This window comes from Montipora capricornis, chromosome 13 (genome assembly GCF_036669925.1).
Source record: "Montipora capricornis isolate CH-2021 chromosome 13, ASM3666992v2, whole genome shotgun sequence".
Classification (NCBI taxonomy): Eukaryota; Metazoa; Cnidaria; class Anthozoa; order Scleractinia; family Acroporidae; genus Montipora; species Montipora capricornis.
Window position 1 is genome coordinate 42,931,220 of NC_090895.1, and position 12,500 is coordinate 42,943,719.

At 37.3% G+C, this 12,500-nt stretch overlaps 1 protein-coding gene and 1 long non-coding RNA gene across 6 annotated transcripts in view; one reads left to right on the plus strand and one right to left on the minus strand.

Moving 5' to 3' along the window:
• LOC138028817 (uncharacterized) overlaps positions 1 to 12,500 on the plus strand; it is a 15,319-nt gene that overhangs the window by 1,831 nt on the left and 988 nt on the right. For 2 of the 5 annotated variants that reach the window (XM_068876444.1, XM_068876443.1), the window contains exons 2-3: positions 6,360 to 6,703; positions 11,373 to 11,513. In XM_068876444.1, coding sequence (XP_068732545.1) covers positions 6,391 to 6,703; positions 11,373 to 11,513 — 454 coding nt within the window. In that variant the 5' untranslated portion in view covers positions 6,360 to 6,390. Of the gene's footprint in view, positions 1 to 2,341; positions 2,383 to 4,556; positions 4,638 to 5,754; positions 5,764 to 6,359; positions 6,704 to 11,372; positions 11,514 to 12,500 lie in introns of those variants that run through there. The other 3 variants (XM_068876442.1, XM_068876441.1, XM_068876445.1) reach the window with 3 other exon arrangements.
• The window catches only part of LOC138028820 (uncharacterized), a 4,057-nt gene continuing 483 nt past the window's right edge, over positions 8,927 to 12,500 (minus strand). The window contains exons 2-3 of the long non-coding RNA XR_011127733.1: positions 12,186 to 12,229; positions 8,927 to 10,650 (exon numbers count right to left, since the gene is read on the minus strand). This is a non-coding gene — a long non-coding RNA (uncharacterized lncRNA). The remainder of the gene's footprint in view (positions 10,651 to 12,185; positions 12,230 to 12,500) is intronic.

Sequence of the window (12,500 nt, forward strand, 5' to 3'; positions counted from 1 at the left end):
TTTTTTGCGGGAAAATGGTGATCACCTTCCGAAATTCTGGTAAAAACGTGGACGAAGCTTACGGAATAACTTTGTTTGGCCTCTGTGGGGAGATTAATCGAGCAGTCGTCGTCTGAATGTTATGGATTTCTGTATTCAGATGTTTTCAAGCGAGTTATGGAGGCAGTAAACAATATTGATGTCGGGCAATTCGGTGCTGGAAGCCTTCCCGGTGTACAGGCTCACGTTCAAACGCCAAAATCGCGAAGAATTGACCGAATGCAAAAATGGCCGCCAGAAAATTATTCTGTTGTTTTTGTGTTAGGGCGAGTTCTTTTGGTACTATTCCGCAATAGGAATACACGAAATAGACGGTATTCTTGTTCTTTTTTCAGTGGGATCTCTGTTCATTCTGCTTCCGATAGCAGAATGAACAGAATGACCGGAATATGGTTCATTCGAAATATGCAGAGTATGAGTTCTTTTGGGAAAGTTTTGGCGGGAAATGGTCGCCCACCGGCAGCTTGAAAATTGTAAAAATTCGAATGGAATAGCGATGCAAAATGTCTACCGTAGATGCGGGTGTGCTCTTCTGTTTCTTTACCGCTGCTAGCAAGAAGAGCAGTAAGTTTGTGTTAATAAAAAAAGTGTCCTCGCCTGGTCAAGAAAAAGACGTTGGCAATAATTGGTTTGTGCAAAAACCACGAACCTTTTATCCAACTTATTCGACATCAAGAAGAAGAGCACATGGGAGCACATTTGCACTACGCAAAGTACTCACAAGTCCAAAAAATGTCTCCTCATCTTCCCCCTTAAGGGTTTCAGCAAATGAAGCAAACTGAAAAATCAAGAATAACGTATGGCCATATTTCAACATTCCGTGTTTCAAACTTTTGGGAAACCTGTTTCACTCGTCATACCAACGCAATTGGTAAAGGGATATTTTTGCGCGGTTTAAAACTATCGGGAGAAAGTACATCTTAGTAAGTACTCTTGATATCCAAAAAGAAAATTAGGGGTAAACATGCATCTTTGAGAGATAATTAAGCTTCAATTTGAAAAAGAACGCCATACATTGCTTTAAATTTTAAAGCTTTTTACAAATAATATTCATGAACTATCTTTGAAAAATGCGTGGTTACCACCAGTTTTCTTTTTGGATTTCAATAACACTTGTTAAGATCTACATTTCCGGCACACCGGGGCAAAAATATCTTTAATTAGTAGGCACCGTCCCTAAAATCTAAAAAGAACGCATTCACCGTTGCGGTTAAAAAATGTGTATGCCAGGCAAAACAAGTCGCATCTCGGTAGCCTGAAAATTTAGAAATAATTTTCCTGTGTTTAAATTAACAAAACACCAATACATCACTAACGTTCCATGTTTAACCGGAGAATTTGGAAGGTGTAATAGCTGTTGAGTTTTATTCCTCAGTTATAGAGTTCCATAACTATAAAACTTAAAAATGAATTGCTTTATAATCAGAAAAGAACCAATTCACGGTTACTGTTGAGAAAAATGTATCCCAGGCGAAACAAGTTGCATCTCGGTAGCCTGAAAGTTAAGAAAAAATTTACCTGTGTTTAAATTAACAAATACACCAATACATCACTAACATTTCATGTTTAACCGGAGAACTAGGGAAGCAGATGTTCGAAGGTATAATATCTGTTGAGTTTTATTCCTCAGTTATCGAGTTCCAAAAGTATAAAACTTAAAAATCGATTGCTTTAAAATCAGAAAAGAACCAATTCACGGTTGCTGTTGAGAAAAATGTACGCCAGACAAAACAAGTTGCATCTCGGTAGCCTGAAAGTTAAGAAATAATTTGCCTGTGTTTAAATTGAGAAATACACCAATACATCACTAACGTTTCACGTTTAACCGGAGAATTAGTGAAGCAGATGTTCGAAGGTGTAATATCTGCTGAGTTTTATTCCTCAGTTATCGAGTTCCATAACTTAAAAATGGATTGCTTTAAAATCAGAAAAGAACCAATTCACAGTTGCTGTTGAGAAAAATGTATGCCAGGCAAAACAAGTTGCATCTCGGTAGCTTGAAAGTTCAGAAATAATTTGCCTGTGTTTAAATTAACAAAAACACCAATACATCACTAACGTTTCATGTTTAACCGGAGAATTTGGAAGGTGTAATAGCTGTTGAGTTTTATTCCTCAATTATAGAGTTCCATAACTATAAAACTTAAAAATGAATTGCTTTATAATCAGAAAAGAACCAATTCACGGTTACTGTTGAGAAAAATGTATTCCAGGCGAAACAAGTTGCATCCCGGTAGCCTGAAAGTTAAGAAATAATTTGCCTGTGTTTAAATTAACAAATACACCAATACATCGCTAACGTTTCATGTTTAACCGGAGAACTAGGGAACCAGATGTTCGAAGGTATAATATCTGTTGAGTTTTATTCCTCAGTTATTGAGTTCCATAAGTATAAAACTTAAAAATAGATTGCTTTAAAATCAGAAAAGAACTAATTCACGGTTGCTGTTGAGAAAAATGTATGCCAGACAAAACAAGTTGTATCTCGGTAGCCTGAAAGTTAAGAAATAATTTGCCTGTGTTTAAATTGACAAAGACACCAATACATCACTAACGTTTTACCTTTAACCGGAGAATTAGGGAAGCAGATGTTCGAAGGTGTAATATCTGCTGAGTTTTATTCCTCAGTTATCGAGTTCCATAACTTAAAAATGGATTGCTTTAAAATCAGAAAAGAACCAATTCACCGTTGCTGTTGAGAAAAATGTATGCCAGGCAAAACAAGTTGCATCTCGGTAGCCTGAAAGTTAAGAAATAATTTGCCTGTGTTTAAATTAACAAAAACACCAATACATCACTAATGTTTCATGTTTAACCGGAGAATTTGGAAGGTGTAATAGCTGTTGAGTTTTATTCCTCAGTTATAGAGTTCCATAACTATAAAACTTTAAAATGAATTGCTTTATAATCAGAAAAGAACCAATTCACGGTTACTGTTGAGTCTGTTGAGAAAAATGTATGCCAGGCGAAACAAGTTGCATCTCGGTAGCCTGAAAGTTAAGAAATAATTTGCCTGTGTTTAAATTAACAAATACACCAATACATCACTAACGTTTCATGTTTAATCGGAGAACTAGGGAAGCAGATGTTCGAAGGTATAATATCTGTTGAGTTTTATTCCTCAGTTATTGAGTTCCATAAGTATAAAACTTAAAAACGGATTGCTTTAAAATCAGAAAAGAACCAATTCACGGTTGCTGTTGAGAAAAATGTACGCCAGGCAAAACAAGTTGCATCTCGGTAGCCTGAAAGTTAAGAAATAATTTGCCGGTGTTTAAATTGACAAATACACCAATACATCACTAACGTTTCATGTTTAACCGGAGAATTTGGAAGGTGTAATAGCTGTTGAGTTTTATTCCTCAGTTATAGAGTTCCATAACTATAAAACTTAAAAATGAATTGCTTTATAATCAGAAAAGAACCAATTCACGGTTACTGTTGAGAAAAATGTATCCCAGGCGAAACAAGTTGCATCTCGGTAGCCTGAAAGTTAAGAAATAATTTGCCTGTGTTTAAATTAACAAATACACCAATACATCACTAACATTTCATGTTTAACCGGAGAACTAGGGAAGCAGATGTTCGAAGGTATAATATCTGTTGAGTTTTATTCCTCAGTTATCGAGTTCCAAAAGTATAAAACTTAAAAATCGATTGCTTTAAAATCAGAAAAGAACCAATTCACGGTTGCTGTTGAGAAAAATGTACGCCAGACAAAACAAGTTGCATCTCGGTAGCCTGAAAGTTAAGAAATAATTTGCCTGTGTTTAAATTGAGAAATACACCAATACATCGCTAACGTTTCATGTTTAACCGGAGAATTAGGGAAGCAGATGTTCGAAGGTATAATATCTGTTGAGTTTTATTCCTCAGTTATTGAGTTCCATAAGTATAAAACTTAAAAATAGATTGCTTTAAAATCAGAAAAGAACCAATTCACGGTTGCTGTTGAGAAAAATGTATGCCAGACAAAACAAGTTGTATCTCGGTAGCCTGAAAGTTAAGAAATAATTTGCCTGTGTTTAAATTGACAAAGACACCAATACATCACTAACGTTTTACCTTTAACCGGAGAATTAGGGAAGCAGATGTTCGAAGGTGTAATATCTGCTGAGTTTTATTCCTCAGTTATCGAGTTCCATAACTTAAAAATGGATTGCTTTAAAATCAGAAAAGAACCAATTCACCGTTGCTGTTGAGAAAAATGTATGCCAGGCAAAACAAGTTGCATCTCGGTAGCCTGAAAGTTAAGAAATAATTTGCCTGTGTTTAAATTAACAAAAACACCAATACATCACTAACGTTTCATGTTTAACCGGAGAATTTGGAAGGTGTAATAGCTGTTGAGTTTTATTCCTCAGTTATAGAGTTCCATAACTATAAAACTTTAAAATGAATTGCTTTATAATCAGAAAAGAACCAATTCACGGTTACTGTTGAGTCTGTTGAGAAAAATGTATGCCAGGCGAAACAAGTTGCATCTCGGTAGCCTGAAAGTTAAGAAATAATTTGCCTGTGTTTAAATTAACAAATACACCAATACATCACTAACGTTTCATGTTTAATCGGAGAACTAGGGAAGCAGATGTTCGAAGGTATAATATCTGTTGAGTTTTATTCCTCAGTTATTGAGTTCCATAAGTATAAAACTTAAAAACGGATTGCTTTAAAATCAGAAAAGAACCAATTCACGGTTGCTGTTGAGAAAAATGTACGCCAGGCAAAACAAGTTGCATCTCGGTAGCCTGAAAGTTAAGAAATAATTTGCCGGTGTTTAAATTGACAAATACACCAATACATCACTAACGTTTCATGTTTAACCGGAGAATTTGGAAGGTGTAATAGCTGTTGAGTTTTATTCCTCAGTTATAGAGTTCCATAACTATAAAACTTAAAAATGAATTGCTTTATAATCAGAAAAGAACCAATTCACGGTTACTGTTGAGAAAAATGTATGCCAGGCGAAACAAGTTGCATCTCGGTAGCCTGAAAGTTAAGAAATAATTTGCCTGTGTTTAAATTAACAAATACACCAATACATCACTAACGTTTCATGTTTAACCGGAGAACTAGGGAAGCGGATGTTCCAAGGTATAATATCTGTTGAGTTTTATTCCTCAGTTATTGAGTTCCATAAGTATAAAACTTCAAAATGGATTGCTTTAAAATCAGAAAAGAACCAATTCACGGTTGCTGAGAAAAATGTATGCCAGGCAAAACAAGTTGCATCTCGGTAGCCTGAAAGTTAAGAAATAATTTGCCTGTGTTTAAGGACGGTGCCTACTATTGTTATTGCGCATACGTTCTTCGCATCTCAAGATAATCGGATTTCCTACGGGTTGTGCTTATTAATACAGCGATATTTTTGCGCGGTTTAAGATTTTGCGGAAAAAGCAGAACTTAGCAAGTGCTCTTTGTATCCAAAAAGAAAATTGGGGGTAACCACGCATTTTTCAGAGATAATTAAAAATCAATCTGGAAAATTGCTTTGCATTTTGAAGCTCTTTACAAGTATTGTTGATTAATTATCTTCGAAAAATACGTGGTTACCCGCATTTTTTTTTTTGGATTTTAATAACACTTGTTAAGATCTGCTTTTCCCGTATATATAGTAGGCCACGCAAAAATACCATTGAATTAGTAGGCACCGTCCTTAAATACAGCAATACATAACTAACGTTTCGTGTTTAACCGGAGAATTACGGAAGCAGATGTTCGAAGGTGTAATAGCTGTTGAGTTTTATTCCTCAGTTACGCGTTCCATAAGTATAAAGCTTAAAAATGGTTTGCTTTAAAATCAGAAAAGAACCAATTCACCGTTGCTGTTGAGAAAAGTGTATGCCGGGCAAAACAAGTTGCATCTCGGTAGCCTGAAAGTTAAGAAATAACTTTCCATTTTTTAATTGCATAATGCTGGCCGTTGTAAACCGTGGTTTAGAAAATATTTTAAATTGATTTATTGTGCCTCTGGGCTATTTTGACAAGTCACTCAAAATTAATTTAAAGTACTTTGAGATATTTGTCGTCATTGAAAACTTTATGACGAAGCTAAGTCGGCCCAACAAATGTATAAATTAACACCTCTCTCTCCCTTTGTCTGTCGCTCTGCCTTTTTAGTGAGACCCACATTCCTGACTCAAGTTAAGCTCCTCATGATGCAAATTAAATAAAGTTTAACCATGGTTTACGAAGAACTAGTCTAAGCCGTGACTCACTCCTAAACAAGGTCTAACCGAGGCTTCGCTTAAATAATCGACCCTTTGTCTGCCCTGCCGGGATTTTCAGTAAAGAGTAAATTTTACTCTACGTACTTGCAGGGCAATATTTTGCAAAGTCTACATCAACAAGATGAACCCGCGATTTTGGTTCTCGGCTGTTTTTCTGATGACAAGGATTGGTCTTATTAGTGCAGCTGATCAAGGTTGTCACAACGAATACTCTGTTTATGGCATGTTTCTTAAAGGCCACACTTTTAAAACAGTCAAGGTTCAATTTCCACCGGAATGTTACATGATATGTCACCAGGATGTCAGGTGCCAAAGCTACAATCTCATCATTGGCAAAAACATTTGCGAGCTGAACAACAGAAGGAAAGAAGCCAGGCCCGAACACTTTTTACCCGATTCAAAGCGATTCTACATGAAGCGAGCTTTCAACAGAGGTATGGAGCATTAATAATTTATCTAAGGAATTCTATAGTAAGAAGAGATTCCTTGTGCACTAAATTACTTGAAGGTAGCTGGGTAAATGGTCTATCTCCGTTTGACATCTATGGTTGGCCGGAGTACCATATAGGCATAGGACCCAGGGGTTGATTTTCTCATGGTAATCACGGCTAATGGTACCGGTATTGCTCGTGGGCGCGTACGCACAGACTTGCCCAAACACAATAACAATGATTATATAAAAGGCTAAAAGTTACTAAACGTACGGTCATCATCAGTGGTACATGGTGGAAATTTAAATACAACTTGGTTTTGTTGAATTAAGTTATTCCCAAGAGGAACAGTTTCGCAATAAAAGAATGTACTTGTTTGTTTTGGATTGGTTTCTCGCAAGCAATTAGCAGGCACTCCATTATTTTCCTCCGAAAAGTGGTAATCTCGGTGCACGCAATTTTCCATGTGCATGCGTTGGTTGGATGTTTTGTATTTATTTATTTATTTCTTTGTTTTATAAATTTATTCAGACTTTAAAATTAAAACAGAAAAATATGTACATAATTTCCAGAAATATTAAAAAGTAAGAATTGGAAGCACTATACAACATTAGAAATTATTATAAATCATAAGAATACAATCACTGTGTCAATAATCGTTTATCCTTTTCCATCGTGACGGCCAATAATAAACGCTCAAATCCTAAAGTCTCGCTAATTCCTTATCGATTTCAAAGTCACTATCAGCAATGTTGAACGGAGCTCTTCGCATACAACGTGAGCCTCTCAAGCACAGTAGTGCAGACCTCAGGAGGGCGAATGAGACTTTGGCGCAAATCCACGACATTGTAGTGCTATAGTCCTCACCCTTCTTGATTGACAAAAGTTCAACCAGTCTACTGCGATACCTCTTGCATTCATCTGCCATTCCTCCGGTGATAGTAAATACCAGTGGGATAAAGGAGCCTTGTTCGACTTTTAGCACCCTGCTGGCGTACATTCTCTTTTCACTCTTATGCTGGCAGTAGATTTGTTTTATGGTTAGGCCTCTATTAAGACTCTGCATTCGGGTAACAAATCCTAACTCGAGCATAAATGTCAAGCCGGGCATCCGCTGCTCTGTTCGTATCAGGTGTCAGCACTTCTCCGTTTATCTCCTGAAGTACCGGTTCAATTTGGACACCATTGCATACCATCTTTAGCATTTCGGCTTCCAAATCGCGCAGCTCATTATGTCTTTGAATAATGAAGCCTCCAACGTCTGCATACCATGGCCATCATCATCATCATCATCATCATCATCATGATCAATACGCCCAACATGGCGGCCGTTTACAGCGTACATGATATTGGACATTCATGTTATGGTCGATTGACACTTGTCAAAACGAGGTATCCGCTGACCAGTATCGCGTGACCGTATCGCCGGCTCAAGTTTAGAGCTCATCTTGGTCATCTTTTTTTTAAAGTTGACTGCTCAAGCCCGGTTAACTTCTTGTAATAAGGAAACCTAAACACAGACGAGGCTTAATTTTTCGCGCGCTTTCAGTGGTTCGACGCGGCTACACAGCCATACTAGGGAGCTTAAGCAACGACAACGACGACGGCAACAAGAACGTCATAAATTTGCATATTGTAGTAGGTAAAAACAATAACTTTGCTCGCCCTGCACGTGCGTTTTTCACTTTTGTCCATTTCTTTGCCGTCGTCAGCAAAACAACAACTTGAAATAGCCAAATTTGACGTTTTATGAGGAAGGTCAGCACTTGAGGATAAATATTCATTTTCTTCCCTAAATAAAGTGCCGTTACAACCAGTGTCATTTTTGAGGAACTACCACACCCTTGTCATATTGAAAATGTTGAAATAGTCACGAAGCGATTAAAATAGCGCGAATTTATAGTTTGAGATAACGTACTCGTTGCCGTCGCCGTTGTCGTTGCTTAAGCTCCCTACTACCTCAACTAAAGCTCTTTACAGACGACGCTTTTCGTGTACAGGTGGAAAACAGTTTGGAATTTTTTTTTTTTTCCTGCATTTTTCGCTGGTTTCAATACAGGTTTGACCGAGAGTCCATCATGGACTCTTGGTTTGACATATGTAGCTGTTGTCAGGACCACACTGGTGGCTACGCAGTTATTTAAGTCAAGCATCGGAGGGATATAAGTTATAAAAGCTTAGTGTTTATTTTTAATTTGTTTTGAGCATAGGCGGCCCAAGCTCGCGTTACGCCCGAGACGTGGCTGTCAAAGCGTCACGTCAGCGACAACACTGTTCTAGACAATTTTAAAGTTAACAAACCTTGCTTACTTTGTTTTGTCTTTTCGAAAAATGTTTTGGGTTTAGTGTAAAGTGTAAATTATCGCATAATCAACAGATTCCAACAGGATATGAATATTCAAATGACTTTGAATAGGTATACAGGCAGAGGATAAATGAATAGTATCCAATAATGTATAGCGATTCCTTTTATATTATCAACTGAAATCGTGACATAATCAGTATCTTCCAGCCACAACGCAGACGTGAGCAGGGCTGGAGACTACCATGTTGTGTTTACCAACAGACCTTGGTGTCAAGGCTTCATTGCGTGTCGGAAGAAAAATTTGGTGTCAATTTAAATGATTTTACGTGTGCTACATTGAAATGTAAAGAACTGCATGTGGCTACATAGAGTGTTTGAGCGAACGGCAGCGATGCGTAATGCCCGATGTTGTTGAGAGTCGATCTGTGGATGTGTACATCTCCCTTGCTGGTTCGAATTAATTGTTCCTTCGTTCCACATAGGTAATCAAAGAAAAGTGAGTTAAATCTGAAATCCGCGTTTGTGCGATGGCTTTCAAATGCAATGATCAAATCACAAGTTCCACTTGCGGGCTCATTTAACTGATGTATTTTGATAAAATCTTCGACTCCGAAAATATGAGAAAATGTGGGTTCTTCTGGGTACTTCTCCGCCAAAATATCGTTTCACCATCGATCTGCATGAGTGAAGTCCATTTTTGGAAGAAAAAGTGTAATCCACAACTGTATAAATAACTTTGTTCATGACCTCTCTTCGGGTCAGTGATCACATTGTGATAAAACCACATTTTGAATTATTAAATTAAGACGAGTAGTCTTCCCTGAGTCTTGATGAATGAATATCAGAAATTAAATACACAATGATGAAGTATTGACAGGCACAAATCACTCACCATTATAATCGACACAACCTAGTTCGAAATAATTACCAAGAAGATAGTGTATTTCATCAACCGAGCGCGCCATTTTGCTATTCCCGTTGGAACGAGATGCCGAAAAGACGTCTGGGATACTATTCGTTCCTCCTCTGGTATACAGGGGTGCTTACCATTTAGCCAAAAAATCCGGAAATTTCGGTTTGAGGTCAAATGGAAAGGCAATTTTCCGGAAAATCTTTTCGGAAATTGTGGACAACCTCCAGAGGTAGTCCTCTTTTTCCGTTCGGAACGGAATTCGCGAAATGCTCTTACCATTTCCGAGAATCCTTCCGTTTCCAGGTCCTTTCTCACAAGATCGAGTAAAATATGCGGGATGGAATGCTGTGTAGTAAATGGTAAGCGCCATTCTCATCCAGTTGGTCATTAAATTCGGAAAATCGCTTACCTTTATGCAACGATCATTCCATCCGGATTATTTGGCTAAATGGTAAGCACCCCAGGTATACCTTCTACGTACACCCTCTTCCGTCAAAGACGCCTTCGCTGGCTAGGTCATGTGCGTAGAATGGAAGATGGGTGCATACTCAAGGACCTCGTATATGGTGAATTTTCAACCGGTAAAAGCAACAAAATCGTCCATACCTTCGTTTCATGGCCGCATATAAATGTAATATGAAAGCATGTGGTATTAACACAAACAGCTGGGAAGTTCACGCTGCAGCCTGGAAAAAAATTGTCTCAAAAGGTCTGACTTTTGCCGAGAAGAAACTGAAAGACCAGGCAGAAGAAAAAAGAAAGAAAAAAAAAGCTGGCCAGCAACAATCTCATAACAAACTCGACAACGCACCAGTCTTTACATGCAATGGCTGAAGTCGACAGTGCAAATTGAGAATCGGCCTCTACAGCAACAGCAGACGGTACTCCTCTACAACCTCAACAGGTGCAACTCCATATTGTCGTAGACTGAAGGATGGGAATTCAGTTTCCCCCCTATTGCTTTCCTTTACCTATTGTACTTTTGTATATATATTTTCTTTTGCACATTGGTAAGAAGCTTCATTAAACTTAAAATATAAGTATTTGAATTAATTGCCTGTTAGACTACAGTTTTACATTTCTTTTACCTTTATTTCGAGTTATACTAACCACACAGAAAAAAATCCAAAACAAATTTTAAAAAATGAGCAAATTCAAGTTGACGTTTTAAACTGGCTCTGAGCCTGGGTATTAATTTAACTTAGTATGTTCTTAAAAGTTTTGTTAATCCTTATAAAAAGACTGAATTAACAAAAAAAAAACATAGAAGAGAAAGAGTTGATGGACTCTTGCTGAGTCGAAATGAGTCGAAATGAGTCGAAAACCAATCAATCTTAGTTAAAACAAAGGATTATCAAAAATTAATTATCAACATTGGGTCCGTACCAGGTTGCTACCACTCATCATTCATATTACGCTGATAGTTATAGAAATTTTTTACATTTCGCCTGCAGTGCCATTGGGCTCAATTCAAGAGCTTCCCGCTGAATCGTGCGCTGAAATCAAAGCGAGTGAAGGAAACAAAGTTGCTGACAGCAAGCACTGGATATACTCAGATGAAAATGCTGGTCATGTTATCCAGGCTACTTGTCAAGGTCAGTGCTACTTATGAGTACTTTTTGTGTAAAGTTAATCCAAATCTTTGAAGATCTCCTACTCGGGTTTAAGGCCACTTATTCACCAATTAACTCAAGAAATGAAATGAGCCACGAATGTGAAAACCTAGCATGGAGCTTTTCAGGATTCTATGATCCTTCCTTAGAGCTATGACCATTCTCATGTAGAAAATAATTTGAATACAGCAAGTTGTTGACTCCTTCACGGGACCCTTATGTTAACAATAAAGTCCTTTGTGCAAACATGTCTTCCATACACCCTTCTTTTAATTGAGGACCTAGCTCTTTTATATGACATGTGAGTGTACAGGTTAAGATTAACCAAAGATTTAAGTAAGTAAGATTTAGGTTACAGTAAGAACGTCTTTAAAGACTTTACTCATTTGTTTTTGTTTTTGTTTTTATGAGAAGTATAAATAACGGTAAAAGAAATGAAAAATGTAGTCTCACAGGACAATTATTAAACTAAGATGCTTAGGGACGTTTTTTTACTGCATAATACACTGAGCAACAACTTAATTTGCATTCGAACTTAGTATACCACATAACTTTAAGTACATTTTAAGAACCTTTTCGGGCTCAAATCGCCAAAACATAACGCTGCTCAAGCTCAGCTACGAAATTAGACGTTATTATAAAAATAGTGCATACCAGCACGACTGGCAAAAGCGTACTTTTCTCCCGGTGAAAATAGCCTGTTGTCAAACAATAACAGAATAAAATAACGATATGATAATAGTAGACTAAACTTACAAGGGAGAGCACCTGGTAGCCAAATAAGACAAGCTTTAGGGTTGGCAACTACCACAATGTAGGTACAAAACATAACAAGTAGAGCAGGACAGTGAACAAGAAAAAGGACAGATTTCAAATCCAATTCTTAAGCTTGCAATGCCCATTTCACACATCTATTCAAGACAGTTGTTTGTTCAAGCTATTCCTTTGTTCATTTGATTGTTTTCATGA